A 22,276-nucleotide genomic window follows, 5' to 3' on the forward strand; every position below is an offset into this window, starting at 1 on the left:
AGCCATATGCTAGAATCTCTCCTGGAGTTCCCTTTGGAGTTAGCTGAAAGCCAGATACACAGACGAGCATCAATTAATGTGAATTAGAAGTAACAATAAACCAAATATACAGGAGATATTACTTACATTAGACTGAAAAAGAGAATTCAGAAAACATTAACTATTAACTGTGAAAACATCTCCCAATTATAGTTAAATCATAATCCTTTAATACATAAAGACATTGATGGGGACTTTTTAAAAAACTGAATATCATAATCCTCTATCAATTAGGAGGAGCACACCGATTATGCATTACATGCATCTCTACTCAATTACAAGTTACTTGTAGAAATAAAACTTCTTCACTTTTGTTCATGTTTTTTGTTTTTTGTCCAGGTGAAACATGGCTTTTCTCTTTCAAAAGCTAAAGAAAGATTAAAGCATACACTTTATAACCAGTTTTCAAAGGAAGACTTAAATCCTACTTGACTTTATTCACTACTGCTGTATAAATGAGTCATCTGAAGCAACGTACACTCTGCCACAGATGAAAACTTAGGTTAGCAGGGCCTTTCACAATCTAACCTAATACTTTCCCAGTCTCATTTATGACCATTTTCTTCCAATACCCACTAGTCAAAGACTATCAGGAATACATCTGTAAATGAAGAAGCTGGGTTTATTACTCATTGCAGTAAGGGTGACCAAACACCCAGAGAAACCCTGCGGATCTCAGTAAGATGTTAGGACTTAACAAGCTTTGGGCTTCTTTCCGGTGACTTTTGCTCTCTTACTAAATTCTACGTAGGAGGAAGGAAGACTAGCCTACGGTTAAGGTTGCAATTGATAAAGAAGCAGAAGTCATCGTATTGACTGGGTATGGTGATGTTTGGTCATTTTTGTGACTTGAACAATGTTCATGTTTTGTCTATTTTCATATATAATAGAGTGATCTTATTTCCTTGAGCCATCACTGACATGAGAAACTTTGATGTGCATGTCCTCTTAAATTGTTTAGGTTCAGCAGGAGAACACCAATTCCTGGTCCAGGCTGGTTCCGGATCAGAGGCTGCTTTCTCTTCCACACTCCCAACATGCCATACTCATACTGGCCTTGAGTTTTCTCTTCCCTCTCTTCCTATTTCTGTTCTACTTAGTCCTCTATATCTCCAGGAATCCTTCCCTTCGCACTTCAACTCAGTTTTCTCTCTGAAATCCTTTGTACTGCATGTTATTTGGTTACTCGTGTTTACGCTTCGTTTCCTTCCGGTGAGATAAGAGCATATACATCTCTCGCAGCGCTGGCAGAGTAGTACTGCAAATCACAGACACTTAGCATATAGTCACAAAGAAAGAAAAGGGAGAGGCTTATTTTCCTTTTCCATAAACTAGAACACACATGGTGAAACTGCTTCGTTAACTTCAGTAAAATCATTCTAGAAACAGGCCCCAAGAACCCGGTCAAGAACTCGACAAGAACTCACGTCTGGAAGAAACACTGCTGGTAAGTATGTTCTGATCTTACCGGAACCTGGGCGAGACTACATTTCCCACAATCTTTCAGGGCCGACAAGGCGCCACGATTTTCTGAACTACAATTCCCACAATCCTCGGGGGCCGCCGCTTTGTCGCATGTTCCGAGAGCTCTGCCCCATTTCCCATCTTCCCTTTCGGTCCTTGCCCACAAGGGACAAGGTCGTGAGAAAAGGAGTGCTGGGTGTGCTTCCGCCATTTCTTCCGCCTTCAGTTTCCGCGCCTTTCGCAGGACTTCCAACAGCGCTATGTTGGGACAAAGCATCCGGAGGTTCACAACCTCTGTGGTCCGTAGGAGCCACTATGAGGAGGGTCCGGGGAAGGTTAGTATGGAAGGGGCCTGGCTCAGGGGGCACTTGGCTGCGAATGGCTGAACTCCAAGGCCGCCTAAGGGCCGTGGAGAGAGAGATGGGAAGCCGGGATTTTGATCTGGGACGTCGACTAGCATTCCAGTTCCTCCAGGGACCAGGGAGAAAGTTCAGGACCCTGGCTGCGCGCCGTAGTCGCGAAAAGGAATGAGTAGGTAAAGCCAGAGGCCTTACCTCACATTAGTGCTCCCCCATTTCCCCCTCGCGCCCCACCCCGCCCCGCCCTTCAAGATATGGAGGGCCCTGAAGCGCCTGGATGCAGGTATTGCGGCTTAAAGCCCAGCTAGAGGTTACCGAACTCGAAGTGAAAGTCATTGAAACGTTGAGGATATGAGGGCCTGTGGTGTGGGGCTAGTCTCCAACTAGTTGACGAAATTAGTATTAACCGCCCTTGATTGAAGTTGGTTTTAGCCTCAAGTGTAAATAGTTTAAATCGGATAGTTAGCAGTAACACCCTCCGAGGGTTACCTGAAGCCTAGTATTAATGGGCCGAGAAAGGGTGTAGAGGGGTAGAGTTGATGAGTATTTTTTTACCTTCTAGTGTTTTGTGTGATGGAGGTCATAGGATTTGAAAGGTAGTGTTTAAAAAAGTGTTACGGTATATGACATATATAACCTGATTATGGAAAAATTAGCGTTTCCTGTATACTTATTTTTGATTTATAAAATCAGATGATTTGAAGTTCAGTTTCTTTTCTCTTTTTTTCCCAACAGAATTTACCATTTTCAGTGGAAAACAAGTGGCGGTTACTAGCTATGATGACTCTGTACTTTGGGTCTGGATTTGCTGCACCTTTCTATATAGTAAGACACCAACTGCTTAAAAAATAATCCATGAGACAGGTAAATAATTAGTGCATTTCTAATATTCACAGAGGTTTCCCCTTTTTTCCTTTCTTCCCTTACCATGTCCCCCAAAATCACAAATACGCTACTGTGTGTTGTAATTCCTGAAGTTAAGTGTGGGTGTGGCATTGAGGGAGACAGGTTAAACCTATAAACAAATGTATCTTTGTGTGAAAGCCAGTGTTTATTGAGTGCTGCGCTTTGTCAGGCACACTTTACATTAATAAGCTCAGGTTGGCTACCAGGCAAGATTGAGGTGGATGATGTTAACCTGATCTGAAACCAAAAAAAAAAAATGTTAAGTTGCCCAGTATTCCATAGCTAGTGATGGTGGACCAGAATTTTTACCCAGGCAGTCTCGTTCCAGAGCTCAGGTACTTGACCAGGTAAAGTTCTAGTAAACTGATTAATGCTAATCTGTCCTGAGGGCAGTATATATTAATGTATACCTGAAGGAATCTTGTGTGCAGCAAGATGAGCAGATTCCCTGAGTGAGAAGAAAGGATTTATTTAGTTAAATTATAATCAGAATTTTCAGCAAAAGTAACACTAAAGGAAGCTCTGTGGGATGATTGGAATAAATCCCAAAATATACTTTGGAAAAGAAGGACTTTACTTGTCTTAGTTTAGAAGGGAAATGATTTATCCAAGCCATTACTTGGGAAGACTCTGGTGCATATGATGAAGAAAATCAGTATGAATAAAGTCATGATACTGTAAACGCTTTCTGATGTACCAGTCATAAATTGAAGGACAGACAGTATATTAATGAAACTACATATTTCTGTTAAATGAATGGGTTCTTTAATATCGTTAATTTTTTATTCACAGATACGAAGAGGAGCATTTTAAGATGTGCAGTCTCTTTGAAAAAAGGATCAAACTCTTGAACTTAGCATCCTAGATATGTTTGTAAATAAACTTACAGCATAAATCCTTAATGCCTCTTCTCTGAAATATGGAACATGATAATTGAGCATGTGCTTGTTTGTTTTTTTTTTTTTTTTTTTACATGCTCCAATTTGCCTCATCCACCAACCTAATACTGTTTGAATTAAGAGTCTCTTCCATAGCTTTCAACAGTGGAGACTTTGCTCTCTCCAACCAAACTATTCATAAGGGCCACTCACAGGTATGCTGGAAAGGGGGCAGGACTCTGCAGACATGGACAGTACAAATTTACTGGTCCATCCAGAAGATGAGGTTGCTTGGCTGTTGAACTTGTCATTACATGACATATTGAGATGGAAGAGAACATATATAGATTCACACTGTTATCTTGGACGAATAGACTGTGTTAGATTAGGATTTTTTTTTTTTTTTTTTTTTTACCTGCATTGGGTCTTTGTTGCGGCACTCTGGCTTTCTCCAGTTGCGGTGAGTGGGGCCTACTCTTTGTTGCAGCACGCGGGCTTTTCATTGTGGTGGCTTCTCTTGCTGCAGAGCGTGGGCTCAGCAGTTGTGGCTCACAGGCCCTATAGCACAGGCTCAGTAGTTGTGGCACATGGGCTTAGTTGCTCCATGGCATGTGGGATCTTCCCAGACCAGGGCTTGAACCCGTGTCCCATTCATTGGCAAGCAACTTCTTAACTACTGTGCCACCAGGGGAGTCCCTGTGCTTACTTTTTATTTGGGTAATATTGCATTATTAGTTTCTTAATTAAATATGTATGTGATTTAGCTTGGTTTTAAATTATGAATTTAAATTTTTGATTCCTGGGTTAGGAATTTGTCGGTAATTCATTATAAAAGAAATGCAAACTTTGTCCTATAATTTTTTTTTTAATTTAAAGGCAGCAGAAGAAAGATACACTTTTAGTCTTTTTTTACTTTGGGGGAGTAAATTCATTTTTCTCCATGAGTGATAATTAGTTGATCATTAGGAAAACCAGTAGTGTTAGCAGATTTAAGTTCAAGAGCTTCCTTTTTTTCCTCTAGACCTGTACCCTAAAACTGAAATTTTTGCCATGATAAATGTGCTACTGACCAATGTTAGTCTTGTTTAGACTGAATGAAAGAACTATTTGAGGGACTTCCCTAGTGGCGCAGTGGTTAAGAATCCGCCTGCCAATGCAGGGGACATGGGTTAGAGCCCTGGTCCAGGAAGATCCCACATGGCACGTAGCAACTAAGCCATTGTGCCACAGCTACTGAAACCCACATGCCTAGAGCCCGTGCTCCGCAACAAGAGAAGCCACCACAACGCGAAGCCTGCGCACTGCAACAAAGAGTAGCCCCTGCTCGCCACAACTAGAGAAAGCCTGCGAGTGGCAACAAAGACCCAATGCAGCCATAAATAAATTAATAATTTAAAAACAAAAAACTGAAATGGAATATAATAGCATGTGAGACAATATAGGAGATATTCCCATTTTATTCTGGAGCTTGACTAGTAGAAATGGGTTACAAGATGGCTCTGATTAGCTGTATCAGTGAATCAAAATTATGAATAATGAAATGCTGCTTACCACTTAAAATATGACTTAGTTCCAAGGGCTTTATATTAGGGCAGGGGGAAAGTAATTAGCTACTGAATATTTTAATCCCAGTTTGGTCACTAGAATACCTATCTTTAGGCTCTTTAGTAACTGCCTGGCAGTTACTTAAATATGGATGCAATTTAGTCTAAATGACTTTGTCCAACTATTCTGTGTATTTGTGTGTTATTTTTTGATTATCCATTGATGAGTTAGATGTTCTGTGCTTGGAGAGTTTTTCGATATAACATTAATGATTTCTACCTTTTGGAACAGTAGAAGCAAGAGTAAGAGTTTAGGGTTCATATAATTTTGAATTCTTGGTTCAAATCTTTGCTAAATTACAAATTTAGCCTTCAGGGTTTTCTTGGAGGAAATGAGGATAGAGCCTTCTTCCTATTTTGAAATTCATTGAGCTATATAAAAACATTTTAAGTCCTGGCAAGTCCTAAATGAAGAATTTTTTTTCCCCTGATTTAAAATATATCAAGACCCGAAAGTAACTTAGTATTTTACAGCAGGGCCTAGGTAGAAAATGTCATTTATTAAGTTTCTCTCTGAATTGAGTTAAAGTATTTGAGTGGTGTACACGAATGAGAGAAAAACCTCCCTTTCCCGGGATAGGAATGCGGTTTACCCCATCCCCATAAAAGGCCTTCAACAGGCTGGCTCTTAGTGTGTAAGAATATTGAGTGATAGAGGCTAGACAATTTTTTAGTTTTCGTATCGGGGTTCTCCAGAGAAACAACCAACAGCATGTGTCTATAGAGAGATTTATTTTAAGGAATTGGTTCTTGCAATTGTGGGGGTCTGTCAGGTCAACAATCTATGGGGTAAACTGAAGGTTGTAGACCCAGGGAAGAGTTGATATTCCAGTCGGAAGCCATCTGCTAACAGAATTCCCTCTTTCGGAGAAGTCTGTCTTTTTCTGTTAATGCCGTCAACTAATTGGATGTGGCTCACCTACATTATGGAGAGTAGGTTTTACTGAAACGTTTAAGTAGTAATCTCGGGAATTCCCTAACAGTCCAGTGGTTAGGACTTCGCAGTTTCACTGCCATGGCCCAGGTTCAACTCCTAGTTGGGGAACTAAGATCCTGCAAGCCGTGCAGTGTGGAAAAAAATAAATGGCAATCTCATCCCAAAAAATATTTTAACAGAAATATCCAGAGTAATAATTGGCCAAATATCTGGACACCATGGCCCAGTCAACTTGATAATGTAAAATTAACCATCACAATTTCATATAAACATGTGACTCCAGTTTAATTTTTTTTTCACAATTTCATATAAGCATGTGACTCCAGTTTAATTTTTTTATTAAGTGTTGGCTTGAGTTTTTAAAACCATCACAGAATATTGATTTTTTTTCAATTTTATGTATATATTTCCCCCCTGCACTGGTTTTTAAAAGTTCAAGCCAACACCTAAAACCACAAGATTCCCATAAAAATCCAGATTCTCTTATAAAAGTTTACACTGGATGGACCCACTTAATGAAACTACACTAGGCTAAGTGTACCTTATGCAGAGGCTTCCCTGACTCCAGAATACCTGATTAGGGATTTTGGTTGGGGGCTGAAACCTAGGAATCATTTTAAGGAAACCAGAATTATCGTAATTAAGCTTTGGCCACCCTAATGGGAAAAATCAAAATGTCCTGCATTTTGCCAGAGAAGCAGTACAAAAGGGGTTAAGAATATGGACTCAGGACTAAGATTTGACTGGACTCAAAGCCAGCCTTAACCATGTTTCAGCTCAACTAGAGACTATCTCTGCCTCAGTTTCCTTGTGTATCTTAGGATATTGTGAAGATTAAAATAGAGTGCTTAACTCAAAAACAAGTGAGGTAGAGGAACTAAAACGGACATTGTATAAATTGTTCAAGTTAATCCCAAGGCCATTTGGCAGTTATAGATTGGGATTTTCAATTACTAAGTCTAGCTACAGTTCTAACTAGTCCAGCAAATAACTTCAACCTTAACCATGTCCAAAAATGCCTGGAATCATGGTAGTAAATGCAAGCCGATCATGTAATAAGTAGTCACCATCAGTAAAATTAAAACTCTTTAACATGACAGTCATTTCTCTATTGTTTCAGCCTCACCCTGGCCACAGCTCCAGTTTTGTGAACTGCCTCCACATATTAACTTAGCTCAGGTGCCACCTTTTTCTGTAGTTTTCCCTTGCCAATTCCTCCCAAACATAATACACTTAAGTCTCCAACACCCTGTAAACAGCTTTATAGTTAACCTTGGCAAGTACTGTAATCACTGATTTCCCTTCCTATCTCCCATACCAACTTGTAATTTTTCTGAGACCAGGGCAGCTTTTACTTATTCATTTATACTACATGTATAATTTAAGTGATCAGTGAACACTTATTGAATGAATTACTGAATTGAAACCAAGAATAGCAAAATTACCTAAAAGCAAACCCCAGACTTTCTGGTCTGTACACCAAAATGGTGTATGTGTCAGTGTTTTCTGAAGAAAAATGAATTTTTCCCAGGTAACTTTATTAGTTGAGTTCTCCAACCAAATAATAACAGTTGTTGCAGACTCAATGAGATTAAGATTTTCTGCCAAAGTGTAATTTAACTATGTCACTGACGACACTGTTTAGTCCATCTGATGTTCTTTGTAGATAACCTTCCTTGAAAGAAAATGTATATTGATTTACATTCCGACAGTAGCTGTTGGTCCTGTTTGAGACCAGCATTTTGAGAGGCACTGGCTTAAAGGATTAGGGAATATGTTTTACATAACAAAAGATAGAGCTCAGAGAATTTAAGGGCATTCTATCCAAACTCAGCCTATTGTCTGTAAACTATTTCTTTGTCATGAGATGGCTGCTACAGTTCAGGCATCCCATACAGACTTGACAATATCCAGCAAGAAAAGAATCTGTTCAAGTTATTTTTAAGAATGAAGAAAGATTTCCTAGAAGCCCACTAGCAAACTCCTTCACCGTTCATTGGACACAAGGGATATAATATACCCATTTCTAAATACAACACTAGCAAGGGAAATGACAGTCACTACAGTGATTACATTTGAGCAATTAATATTTTCTTCCAAGTCTTAACGTGAAAAAAGTGGAAACTGGAACAAACCAGCATTCTAATAGAACGGGAGAAGAAAGTGGTTATGGGGTGTGTAAAAGACAATGCCTGCTGCAACTATAAAGTATACTGAGAAGATCGACCCCAATGTCAAAATGTAATAAGTCTTTATTTTAGTGTAGCCAATAAAGGCCATAGCATAGGTCTTTAGAGTATAATTTAAGATTAAGCTGATTTTAGAAAAGAGGAGAAATAGTGTTAATTCTTTTTTTCTGTCTCAATAGAAAACAATTTCTCTGTAGTAAATAATGAAAGCTTTTACATGATTTATACTCTCACATCAAACAATTAAAAAATTTTCATCCATTACGAAATGATACCTTGTTCTCACAGCTGTTAAAATTTTGTAGACCAGAAGGAACATAGCCATTTTCTTTGTATTATGTTAATACAGTGAAGATTTTTTTAGTATATGATTATAATTTACAGTTAATTTTGGAGAGACTTCTTGAACTCAGATTTGAATATGGGTACAAGTTATCTGAGTCTTTCTCTAACCTGGTATAGTAGTCATTAGGGCTTTTCAAGAATATGCCAGTTCTATTTCTGTATGCATGGCAGGATTGAACACTGTCTCCTTTGCTTTGACAAATGAAAATATGAGAAGAATGATGTGTTGACACTTCATGGAAGCTTTAGAAGACAGTGTACAATTCACCAAGTTCCCTTACTCCTGCTGCTGGGGTATAGCCTTCATTAGCCTGGGTTCCTGAGGTACTAGTAGTACAGCCCTTTGTCAAATATATAGAATGAGCAAGAAACTTTCTCATTGTTTTCAGCCTCTGGGGTTTGAGGGTTGTGACTGCAGCAAAGCTTGGCCTACCCTCACTGAAATACTTGGGTACCCCATAAGACCTTGAAAAGGATTACTTCTCTATATCTCTGAATCTTTAATTGTAGAAATCTTTGTCAACTCGATCTTCTAAGGACTCTTCAAAATTTAAAATGAATTGTATCTACAATTACAAAGATGGGTACCATACCACACAAAAGCATGACTTGGTAGTAAGGAAAGATCTCTTTTCAGCACTTCCCATGTGTGTACGAAGGGCCAGATTGATGGAGGTAAATAGCTTTCTACTTTCAAAGTGGTTTTTTAGAGCTGCAGTTTTTAGTAGCTACCTATTGTGCATTTACACCTTGTCTCTCATTTTGATGGATCCCACTTACCCGATGGGCAGCTTTGTAAAAATTAGAAAAATGTGGGCCTTCTTCCAGGTGTGCACAGCATGCCAGAGCACACTCGCTCCCTTGTCCAGTCACCTTCATTGTGTATTATACATTGGAAAACAGTACAACTCAATGTAGCATTCCTGTAGAAAGTCATCTCAAATTTAGGTTTTTCAGCTAAAATTCACCATCCCCTCACAATTTTCAGAGATCTAACAAAAGGCAGATACTACAATAATTGATATTGAATAATTATTCAAGATTTTAATGGGCTCTATATTCCTTAGAATAAGCTTTGTCTTTTTTCTTTGCTGTATTCCAAAACTTACTACAATGCCAGGTAAATATTAGGCTTTCAACAGTTATATTTAGATAGATGGAGGTAGGATGACTATCAATTAGGTTTAATAGCATTTCCTAGTATATGAGAAGCCAGTCTAGGAAATTCTCTTTTGATGCCTAGTAACAGGAGATGATCAGTTAAATATCTATATATTGATAAATTTATCAGACTTACACCTTTAATTTGTTCGAATTAATAATATCAACAAATATTGAATAATATCTTCATCTTTATGTTCTGAGAACTTTGCTTAGTGCAGTTGTATCTATAAACTATGTAGTGTGAAATCTCTTCATGCTAACTACCAAAATCAATCACACTTTCCTCAGACGGGGTACATAAGTTGAACCATATGAAACTACCAATACTACAGATGGAAATTTTTGATGGTTCAATGGTCACAGTTTCCCTTCTCAGCTACTGAACCATGCATAGAGGTCCTTTTCTTCATATATGTACCTATTTGGGAAGCTGTGGATTTTCCCACCATCAGAAATTGATTAAATAGCTTGTATACACTCTGTGTAGCAGAATTGAAACTGTTTAACATGGGTATCATTATTACCAATTAAAGAAAAAGATAATTTAAAATTCTGAAATGCTGCCTTTTCCCTAATAGTCAAAGCTTTGGGGGACACTGCTGTCAATTACAGTACCAACAATAATTTTTGATGCACATAATAGGATGAGTTGACAGCAAGATTCTGGCTTGCAGTGTTTACCAGTATGGAAATTAATATGAATTACCTGGGGAAAAAAATGGTTGGAATTTTAGAAAGGAAATTCTAGATATCTCCAAGTTATCACAGAAAAAAAGGGAACTTCCTGCTGTAGACAATGTTTGTGTCCCCCTCAAAATTCGTGTGTTGAAACCTGATCCCCAAAGTGACAGTATTTGCAGGTAGGGCATTTGGGATGTGATTAGATCATGATATTGGAGTCCTCATGAATGGAATTGGTGCTCTTAAAAAAGAGACCCCTGTAAAAAATTAATAAAATCCAAAATTAAATAGAGTCGGGAGAGCAGAAGGAGGAGCTCGCCCACCCTATGATAATAGCTGAGCCCAACTGGAAGAAGACCTTTCTCTTCCTTCCTTCCTCCTGGCAAGGGCTCTTTGTTTACTATAGCCCTCCCAACTTCCTTTTCCTCTCAATAAAAGCACTCTTCTTTCCTTGCCTTGTGGAGACTTGCACGTGGCTCACCATGGTTGTAGACCTTGAATTGCAATTCTTTGCTGATCCTGAATAAACCCATATTTGCTGGAGAAATATCTGGCAGTCTATTTGTTTCAGGTCAGCACCCCTAAGAGTTCCCTAACCACCTTCTGTCATTTGAGAACACAGCAAGAAGACATATCTATAAGCCAGGAAGCAGGCCCTCACCAGACACCAGATCTGCCAGCACTTTGATCTTGGACTCCCCAGCCTCCAAAACTGTGAGAAATTTTTTGTTGCTTATAAGCCACACAATCTGTGATATTCTGTTACAGCAACTCAAACTAAGACATGTCCTAAGTCTAAATTTCCCCACATGCCCTCCAGAGAAATTTACTGATCAGTAGAAAATGCAAATTCACCCATAACCTATGCCTTTAATGTAACTGTGATACTGTGATTTATCATTTCTATTTATAAATATATATATGGTCACTCAAAGGACCAAAATATATTTGTCATGTATCTTTGGTCTTTATCCACAGTTCCTGGCTCACATCTCCCAAAACCTTTGCAATTTCCTGAGCCATAAGAGCAATGGGAGCATTTTTGTTATAAAATTTGCTCTCTTGTCCTCAGTTCCTGAAAATACCTCCGAACCATGGAGGTCAAATGGGTGTCTTGTTATTCATAACCGCCCCTTTCCACAACAACTGGATCTATGTTAATGAATGTGACTTTTGGAAAACACCTAAGGATGATGACTAGTTGCCAGGGCCAACCAACCTTGAATAGGAGGTTGGAACTTTCAGTCCTACTCCCTGATTTCTGGGGAGGGGAGAGGGAGCTAGAGGGTGAGTCAATCACCAATGGTTGATGAGTTAATGAATCATGCCTGTGTAATGAATCCTCCATAAAAACCCCAAAAGGGGCACAGTTCAGAGAGCTTCCAGGCTGAGGAACCAGAACACTTCCATGTGCCCCAATGCTGGGCTCCAAGGTCCAGGAGGACCTCCTTTGTTCTGGACAAAGCCCTAGGTACCTCTTCATCTGGCTGTTGATTGGTATCATTTAATATCCTTTGTAATAAATCTGTAATCTAGCGGTAAATGGGTTCCCTGAATTCTGTGAGCTGCTCTAGCAAATTAATCAAACCCAAGCAGGGGTTTGTGGGAACCACTGATTTACAGCCAGTTGGTCAGAAGCACAGGTAACAGCCTGAGGTTGCAATTGGCACCTGAAGGGGAAGATGGTCTAATGGGACTGAGCCCTTTACCTGTGGAATCTAATGTTATCTCTGGGTAGATAATGTCAGAATTGAGTTGAATTCTCAGACACACTGCTGGTGTTCAAGAAGTGTTTGTGTGGGGAAGCCTACACACACACACACACACACACACACTGGAATTGGGTTCAGGAACCCCAAATACTAAGAGATAGATTTTAAGTTACCTGTAAGTAGAAAAATAAGCATTCAGACTAGCAAAATCACATATAGAGCCCATACCCAAGGGGAGACTTATGCAGAGATATGGGTAGGGTCAACAGGGTATGAATGAGGGTGGAGGTAGGGCGACAGGGGATGTTGGGATACAGGTAAAATCACTCTCAAAAACCAATTGCACTCAGAGTGGGAAAATACTGAGAATCAGGTTGAGATCTTGCAGATTGGAGCACTGGCTACTGTGACAATGAAAGGAAGGGACTTGAAAATGAGCAGAACCCAAGGCAGGAGTTTCAGAATGGCACCACTTCTAGTCAGTCAAAGTGTCAAGGAGATGCACCCTTGGAGGCTGGCTGGTAAACGAAGAAAAGGAAGCATGAGGGCGAAATTGTTTCCTGTAAAAATGGAGTACAAACTCAGAGCACCAAGCCCTCTCCCAACAAAGTGCAAATTAAAAAAAACAAAACAAAAAAAAGTAAGTGCTTCCCTGGTGGCGCAGTGGTTGAGAGTCCACCTGCCGATGCAGGGAACACGGGTTCGTGCCCCGGTCTGGGAAGATCCCACATGCCACAGAGCGGCTAGGCCCATGAGCCATGGCCACTGAGCCTGCGCGTCCAGAGCCTGTGCTCTGCAACAGGAGAGGGGCCACAACAGTGAGAGGCCCATGTACCGCAAAAAAAAAAAAACCAAAAAAACCCTAATATTTCACCACATGAAAGAAGAGAATGCCTTTGAACAAAAAACCTAGTTAGCCTCCTTAAACTCTCACTCTGGTTACATATAATTGTATTACTAGTACAGGAAAATCCTACTTCAAAGTGAATAGCCTATGCCAGATAGAATTCATACAAAGTTACTATAAGAAGAAATCAGAAATTTAGATTCATAGCATTTCATTTCAGCTAATGAAAAGTCCGCTGCCAATAAACCATCCTCGAAGCAGAAGCAGTCTTAACACAATCTAATCTGAATTAAATATTCTTAAACATTTGCAAATAGTGAAGGGAAAAAAGTCACCTTGAATTTAAAAATTCAAAAACTTAGAAGTTCTGGCTTGGAGGTATGAAACAATAACTGACCAAACAGGAAAAAAATAAGAAAAAAGACACAATGATCTTTGAAATTATAAGATGTCTAAGGAAGGATAGATTTCCCTGAAATTTAGTAAAGAAACTGAAGGAAAGGCATAAAACAGCTAAGAAATAAACACAAAACAAAGACATAAAAAGGTAAAATTTACATATAGTGAAATGGGCACAATCTTAATAGCTATTTGGGGAGTTTAGATAAATACATACACCTACATAATGCAAATCTTAACTGTAGAAAGCTCTCTCATACCCTTCCCAGTCAATCCCTGTTCCTATCTCCCAGAAGCAACAACTCTTTTTACTATTTACCAGATTAGTCTCTTCTAGAACTTCACAGGGTGTATAATTTCTATATATTAAAGTTTCAGAGCATAAAGATGCTATAGATGTATCTATTAAATGCTGTTATTTTAGGGAACACGAATATATTACTATCAGTTCTAGCAGTTTCAAAGCATTTTCCAGAGAAAATCTGACTAAGAAGTTACAAGTGAGGGACTTCCCTGGTGGCACAGTTGTTAAGAATCTGCCTGCCAACGCAGGAGACACGGGTTCGATCCCTGGTCCTGGAAGATCCCACATGCTGCGGAGCAACTAAGCCCATGTGCCACAACTACAGAGCCTGTGCTCTAGAGCCCGCAAGCCACAACTACTGAGCCCACGTGCCACCACTACTGAAGCCCACCCACCTAGAGCCCGTGCTCCACAACAAGAGAAGCCACTGCAATGAGAACCCTGCGCACAACAGAAGAGGAACCCCTGCTCACAACTAGAGAAAGCCTGCACACAGCAACGAAGACCTAACAGCCAAAAATTAAATAAATAAATGAATAAATAAGTAAATAAGAATTTACAGATGACATAATACAATTGAAGAACTATGGAATATGGAGTCAGAGCCATCAAGATACTGCTCTCCTACTCTCAGTACATCCCCCACTCAATCTGTGCCTGCTTCAACTTCACCCTTCTCACAAGACTGAACTTCCTACATATTTGCTCCCTGCTCCAGCTGCCGATTGTCCTTATCAAAGGGGTGGTGAGGGGCGTGCTTCTCTGCTGGTTTCCTTGGTAACTAATGAGCCAACCTGATGTCATTCCTGCTATATCTAGCAGTCTCCCATTCCCCCAAGGAGCAAAGATGGCCACCATGTCCTGCCTGCTACCTGCCTCACACAGTGGGGTGTCACTCCAGGACCTTGCTTCAGACGTGTAAGCTCCCCCACCAATTAAGCCACTGACGTCTCCGTCGCTGACTCTGGGCTCTTTCTTTCATCTTAAAGCTCAGCAAGTGCAGGTGTTGTAGGCCTGTGGGGTGCAGCCCAACAGAATATGTATATGAAGTAAAAGAATGAGTAGCATCAGGTGAGGTGAATCAGGAAAATTTTTCCTCGGAAGTAGCTTAAGTAGCATGTAAAGGCAAGAAAGAATTGACAAAGAAAGATTAAAAGAATGATGTATCCTTAAAAGGCATCGGCTGCATCTTTACATTTTTGTGTTCCTAGTACCTAACGTAGTCTTTGGTGAACCGTAAGTACTCAATTAATGTTTGCGGAAGTGAATCAAACTGAAGAGCATTCCAAGTATACAGAAGAGTGTGAACGTAATTAAGGATTTCAGGAAGTATGAAGAGGGCTTTGGTTTAATTGAGTACTGCAGAATGAGAGTAGATAATATGTGTGGCAAAGAGGAAAGGTCTTGGTGGGGTGGGGAGGGGGGCTACAGGTGTGGCTGATTTGGCAACTTAAGATATAGGACTGATGGTGGGTCTCAGCTCTTTACAGTTCTAAGCGTGTGTGTTACAAGAGTAATATTAATTTGCGACTACCTGCCTGATGGCCTAGTAAGAAGAGAAACTGGGAAAGAAGAATAACCAGGAAGACGTAATCTTAGAATGGGAATATGAGGGTTCAATTAGGGTTAGAACATGAAAAGTAGGGGGGTAGAGTATTCAATATGAGATACTTTATAATAAAATACAGGAAAATAATGCTTCCTGTTGTTCCTAATTGTCTTGTTTCCATAATGAACTTATATCTGTGTGCTTTATGAAATTCTTTAGCAATTCTATTATACTGTGTACATGTGCAAAATGCAAAAACTGAGTCTTTACATTGTAAATTGGAAAAGAAATGAGAATAGAAAATTCTTCAAAAGGCCAGCCAATGTGAAAAGTATTTTGACTCCTCTATCTCTGTAGTTAATTAATCCTGGTCTTAAAATCTTAAGGTCTCAACATTGTAAGACCTGTGGTAAAGTCTTTTGATGTCTTGAATCAAAAGACATCACTATCAGTTTCTCTGGCATTATAAAATAACTTTACAGTACAGTTAATCAAGTGACAGTAAGAGGCAGTACTCTACAGAGAGCTCATTTTAATATTTACCAAGATGAATATTGATCTCTAAAGTTGAAGGCAGCTCCATTTGCATATGAACATAGGATGTCAGTATTCCATCAAAGCAGAACTCTAGTACCCTGCCCAAGGAGTTGCTTGACAAAGACATATATTCATTCACTCAATATCTACTTAAGTCCTATGTTTTAAGGTATAACTAGTGGTCTTTAAGAAAAGCACTGAGAAGTAAGATGATATTTCCCACCTTTCAGGAAAGATAGATGCTTACACATATGAATACAAATTAGGATACGATAAGTACTGAAAACAGGCTCAAAAAGGGCTGTGAAAGCATAGGGGAGATGGGAACACAGTGTATCTGAGACAGTTTTGTGGAGTTTGGTTGGGCCTTGAAGGATGGGCAGAATTTGAGGTCATAGAGATGTGGAGAAGAGGATGGGTCATACAGATATAGAACATGTAATATTTACATATATTATAGACAAACACACATACACATATTTATGTATAGAGAAATATACATATACAAATTACACAGATATGTTTATTTATAGGAAATTCTTTAAGCATTCCTCTTCAATGCTCAAGGTAAACCTTTCGTTTATTTTACAAGAGGTTTAAAGCAATGCAGAAAGATATTACTTAGGTATAAAGGTTAAATCTGAAAATCTGGAATACTAAGCCACTAAGCTCTGGTTGTTATGACAACGTCTTTTGTATAGTTTGTAAGCAGTGATGATAGACTCCAAAAATATCACACTCTTAGAAGGAGTCTTTATTAAGACAAAACTTTGGACCTCTGCGCCCTGGAGTCAAATAATCCTCAATTTGTAAATGTGAAAAACTTCCCAAGCGACAAACTAAAAAACATGTTAAGAGAGTTACAAAAGGCTGAAATTCAGCTGTTAAAATGTAACCTATGAGAAATGAAAATGGTTGTTAATAAAGAATGGAAGAAAGAGTTGGCAGATTTAGAAACAATTTTTGGCCACATTTTATTTTTTTTAATATTTATTGAAAGCTTGTGTTTTTGTTTTTTAAGAAAGGAAGTCATTTAATTAATTAATTTATTTATTTATTTATGGCTGCGTTGGGTCTTCGTTGCTGCGTGGGCTTTCTCTAGTTGTGTTGAGCGGGAGCTACTCTTTCTTGCGGTGCACGGAAGGCTGCTCATTGCAGTGGCTTCTCTTGTTGAGGAGCACAGGCTGTAGGCGCACGGGCTTCAGTAATCGTCGCTTGCGGACTCAGTAGTTGCTCCGCGGCATGTGGGATCTTCCCGGACCAGGGCTCGGACCCGTGTCCCCTGCGTTGGCAGGAGGATTCTTAACCACTGAGCCACCAGGGAAGCCCCGCCATATTTGTTTTAATTTAATGTCATAATGGTCATAGAAATATATATCTTTCAGTTGCTCTCAAGGATAATTTAGGCAGATACTTCAGTCTTTTTAACCTTTTAATTTCTGTGCGTATGTGTGCAAATATATATATCTCACAATTATTTCTAAAGAGTGAATAAGAAAATTGATGGGTCTTTGATCTTATGAGTACATTGAGAATCTCCTAGAGAAGGGAGACTATTGTCTGAAACTTAATGAAAGATTGTAATTACAACTAGGATGTGGTAGAGACAGAGTAGTGGGTCATTTCAGGCTGTGTTTCATGAGGGATCTATACCAACGTGATGACTGCACGGGTCCAGAAACTAGATATTACGTTTAATCATTCAATTTTGTCATTTTACTTGTGTAGGGTAACCAAAATCACAGAAGACTGAGTTATAAAATGAGAATGACAATTTATTGGTGCAGATGTAATATTCTGCACACACCCTTTCAGGAGGAAAATTTACTGGAGAGATTAAGTTATTATAAAAGTGTGCTTTGCTTGTTAGAGAAAATAAACTTTAAAAACACAGAATAATTTTGCTATCAAATTATAAGGTACAGTATACCTGGTTTTAATATTCAAAATCAACTGATGTTTATTGAGAAATAAGTACTGAATTTTGGGATCTTCACACATTATCTGTTGTATGCTTTACCACAGGGCAAGGAGGAATTAATATTTCTTTCTTTCTTTTTTTTTTTTTTGCGGTACGCGGGCCTCCCACTGTTGTGGCCTCTCCCGTTGCGGAGCACAGGCTCCGGACGCGCAGGCTCAGCGGCCATGGCTCACGGGCCTAGCCGCTCCACAGCATGTGGGATCTTCCTGGACCGGGGCATGAACCCGTGTTCCCTGCATCGGCAGGCGGACTCTCAACCACTGCGCCACCAAGGAAGCCCCCCCCCTTTTTTTTTTTTTTACTACATATCATGTGGTAAACTAAGCTGTTAATGTTAACCGAGATGCAAACATTATTTAGATCTCAGTATATTTTTTCACCTATTTATGCTATTGCTGATCCTCGTTCACTCACTTGATTTTAAAACTGGCCATTGTTTCTGATTATGTGTGTGTGTGTGTGTGTGTGTGTGCGTGTACTTAGTGTTTCCACAGAGCCTTAATCTCTTCAGGATGTTCTCTTAGCAGTAGGCTGAGCAAAGGATTTACTAAAATGCATCTAATAAGGCTATGAATGTCGGTGGCCCAGGGTTTTAGTTCTCAAAGAAAGCGAGCATATTTATGAAGCTAAAAATATAATTCATTGTAATCTTTTATGTACATAGTGACTTTATGTTTATTTCTTTTATAATTGAGAATGTGGGGAGAACTGATGACATTTTATAAATAGGAAAGTTTAGAAATATCTAGACAAGAATATAGTAGCAGTATTAAACAGCTGAACTTAATCTTCAAAATAACATTATAGCATAGGTACTTATTCATTCATTCATTCATTCATTCATTTAACAAATATTTATTGAGGACCTACTAGATTCAATGTACTGCTCCAGGAGCTTGATATACATCAGTGAACAAAACAGAGTAAAATCCCTGCCTCTGTTAAGTTTACATATTAAAGGGGTAAAGAGAGATAATAAATATGAAGGCTAATAAGCAAATTACATAGTATCTTAGAAGTTGGAGGGCCACGGAAAAAAATAGAACTGGGGCGAAGGGACTGTGGGTAGGGTAGGGAGAGGTAAGTTGTAATTTTAAATGGAGTGGTCAATGTAGGCCTTATTGAGAAGTTAATATTTAAGCAAAAACTTGAGATATCTGGAATAAGAATATTCCTAAGGCAGGAGTTTGTCATTTGGGTTCAAGGAATAACAAAGATGTCAGAGGGACCAGAGCATAGCAGCGAGAGAGCCTAGTTAAAGAGAGGTCACTGTGGGCTAGGGCAGGTAGAGCCTCCTAAGCCTTTATAAGGACCATGGCCTTTACTCTGAATGAGAAGGTTTAGAGGAGAGGAGTGACACCATCTGACTTTAATTTTCAAAGGTTCACTGTGGCTGCAGCATTGAGAACAGACAGAAGGGGGCAAGATTGGAAGCAGGAGGCAAAGGAGAAGCATATTGCATTGTTCAGACGAAGGATAATGATGGGCACTTGGGGAAATATATTTTGAAGGTAGAGCCAACAGGATTTCTTGACAAGGATTTCCTAGCAAATTACCTCTTAAGGGGTGAGAGAAAGAAAGAAGGTGCTTTTTATGTATTAAGAAACTGTGGCTCAGAGAGTACCCAAGTGTGTCCAAGGACATGTAACTATTAAATGACATATGGACATTTAAATTCATGTCTCACTCCTGCCACAGCAGCTCTTAGTCACTACATAGGGTAGGGAAGGAGGTGGAGGGATGCTGAGGAATCACTCATTCCCTCACCTCCAATTTCTTTTGCAAATAACTTCTCTTTTTATGCTTCTACACTCAATGACTGTCACTTATTTCTGTTTTTGTCTTCTAAATTAAAGTTTGACTTCTATTCAGTATTCAATGTATCACTTAGCATTTGAATCTTATCAAGGCTAAGATAAATACTCTTATTTTGAGCTAAACCTATCCTGATAACATAATTATGAGAAAAAAAATAAGTTAAGCCATTGAAAGAGGCTCTGTCAAAAGGCTTACAAGGAAAATAGCTTCTTATTTACTTTCAATTTTTGATATGGAAATTAGTATGTGCTTATCATCCATAAGCATATTGTTTATATATCAATTAAATTCACAATACATACAAATACTTTAATTATACACTATGAAGAGTTGGAAAATTATAACTATGCATGCTTCAGTTCCCAAAGATCAAACTAAATTACAGCTGAGGAAAAAACAAACATCATGTGAAATGCTGTAATGATATGCACAATTGATATAAGAAATACAGTCACTATTTATTTACCTCAGTTTTTTGAGGATATGGATTTTATGGGAGAAAAACATTATTTTTATTATTTTCATTGGCAAGTCTACTCTCAAAGCAGAATATTAGGGCTTTAAAGACAGACCCCTGTAGCTCTGTGTTGATGAGCCAAATTCAAGAAGGAAAGACTCAAGTTAAGGATATGCTCATGTAGCTTTATGTTGTGTTCTGCTAGGTTTTCTATTTACAAAAAGAGGAATCTTTGGCACCAAAGATTTACATTCAATCAAACCCTGATTCCTCAAAAGGACCTCACCCTCATATCTCCCTTGAAACCTGGATTAGAATTTACATTTAGAAAGATTTTATAGCTGATATTTAGACCTCTGTTTAATTTCACTTAGTGATGTAATAATATAACCTCAGTTTGAGAGCTTTACTTTAGCCTTTAAAGGAAAAAAAATTGAACTTTCTCTTGGTCCTTTAGATACCAAGTCCAATCTAAAATCAGTTTGAATGACAACTGCTGGAGGTCATCACTAGAGAAAAGTATAGTGAAGGTGACAGCAGAAGCCTAGCCTGGGGAGATGTTTGTCCCCTGAAGGCACATTCTAGGCCAGGTCCATGTAGTTAAGTTACTTTAAGTTGTCATACTAAGATTGTGTCAGACTTCAAGGAGTCAGAGTCTCCAGCCTCTTTTAGAGATTGTGGCTTTTTCATAATTTATCCAAGGAAGTTCCTTTTCTTCACTAGAGACTTACTACTGCTTTGAGCCTCCCTCACATTTGAACATATCAGACACTTGTTAGAAATATTGGAATTGATATATAGACACCTTTGGATAACAAGGCCTCCAAAATCATTGTAATGCTTTTGGATGAATACAATACCAAACCCTTGGCCTGACATGCTTAGCCCTCAAAAATATATATGCAGGCTATATTTTCAGTCTCATGTTTTCTATTTTCTTTTAAGGATTGTAAGGTCGGATCTTAACAAACGGCACCGCGAAACAGAGGAAAACTTCAAGTGAGCTTTATTAGGGAGCGCTCCCGGGCGAGGTTCACTGGTCCGAGAGAAAGGGGCCAGAGAAGCCGCACCCGGGCGAGGGTTGGGCAAGATTTTATAGGGGAAGAAGGGAAAGGGATGTGGTGAATCTGGGAGGGCGCAGGGTATTCCTTATTTGGTGGTCTTTTCGGGTATCCGGGGGACCGTTGGTCCCGCCCCAAGAAAGGCAGGAAGGCTGGGCTGGGTTCAAAGTCCCCAGGGCAGTTTCTGGAGCTGGGTGGTCTGGAGAATTTCGGTCTGATGCAACCTGTGAATCTGATTGTGTTCCCCTGCCTCGGGCCAGTTGGCCTACCAAGGATACTTTTCTTTAGCCAGATTAGTCTGACCCTTAACACTTTTATTATTCAGGTGAGGCCAGACCATCATAAATGTGGGGAAGTAAAATTTCCATGGATTTCTCAATGCTCCTGCTCTACCCTCTTAGGCCACAGAAATTTTTATGCTATAAAGTTAGAGAATGTTTGTTTTCACTCCTCTTATAGTAAAAAGCGTATTCTCATACCATGAAAATTAGTTCTGTTGTCACTTGCCTACAATTAATTTCTTTGATTTGAAAGGATAGAGCTCTTATCTTTCAAAAAGACCAACAAGTTAGAGCCTGGACTATGTCCCTAGGTTAAGTCCCAAGGTACTTGGAAGACTGGAGGGCTATCTCAGTAGGGATTTACATGTCAAAAAGGGATAAAGATCCAGAAGTTGAAGACATCTCTAGGTAGATGGGTTTAATGGATAAAGAAGATGTGGCACATATATACAATGGAATATTACTCAGCCATAAAAAGAAATGAAATTGAGTTATTTGTAGTGAGGTGGATGGACCTAGAGTCTGTCATACAGAGTGAAGTAAGTCAGAAAGAGAAAAACAATTACCGTATGCTAACACATATATATGGAATCAAAAAAAAAAAAAAGGTTATGAAGAACCTAGGGGTAAGACGGGAATAAAGTCACAGACCTACTAGAGAATGGACTTGAGGATACGGGGAGGGGGAAGGGTAAGCTGTGACAAAGTGAGAGAGTGGCATGGACATATATACACTACCAAACGTAAAATAGATAGCTAGTGGG

At 39.2% G+C, this 22,276-nt stretch overlaps 1 protein-coding gene and 1 non-coding gene across 2 annotated transcripts; both read left to right on the plus strand.

Moving 5' to 3' along the window:
* The first annotated feature begins 1,648 nt into the window (after positions 1–1,648).
* On the plus strand, positions 1,649–3,670 carry COX7C (cytochrome c oxidase subunit 7C). Its single transcript, XM_022551232.3, has 3 exons — positions 1,649–1,838; positions 2,598–2,726; positions 3,561–3,670. Exons 1-2 carry the CDS (start codon positions 1,764–1,766, stop codon positions 2,712–2,714), a joined length of 192 nt encoding a protein of 63 aa, XP_022406940.1. The 5' UTR covers positions 1,649–1,763; the 3' UTR covers positions 2,715–2,726; positions 3,561–3,670.
* Positions 3,402–3,464, plus strand: LOC115801685 (small nucleolar RNA Z39). The gene has a single exon (XR_004021996.1). It is a non-coding gene; the product is annotated as a small nucleolar RNA Z39 (small nucleolar RNA).
* Positions 3,671–22,276: the final 18,606 nt, after the last annotated feature.

The sequence above is a fragment of the Delphinapterus leucas genome, chromosome 3 (assembly GCF_059928025.1).
Source record: "Delphinapterus leucas isolate spDelLeu-1000000601 "Yukka" chromosome 3, BTC_Dleu_Yukka2, whole genome shotgun sequence".
In the NCBI taxonomy this organism is placed as follows: domain Eukaryota; kingdom Metazoa; phylum Chordata; class Mammalia; order Artiodactyla; family Monodontidae; genus Delphinapterus; species Delphinapterus leucas.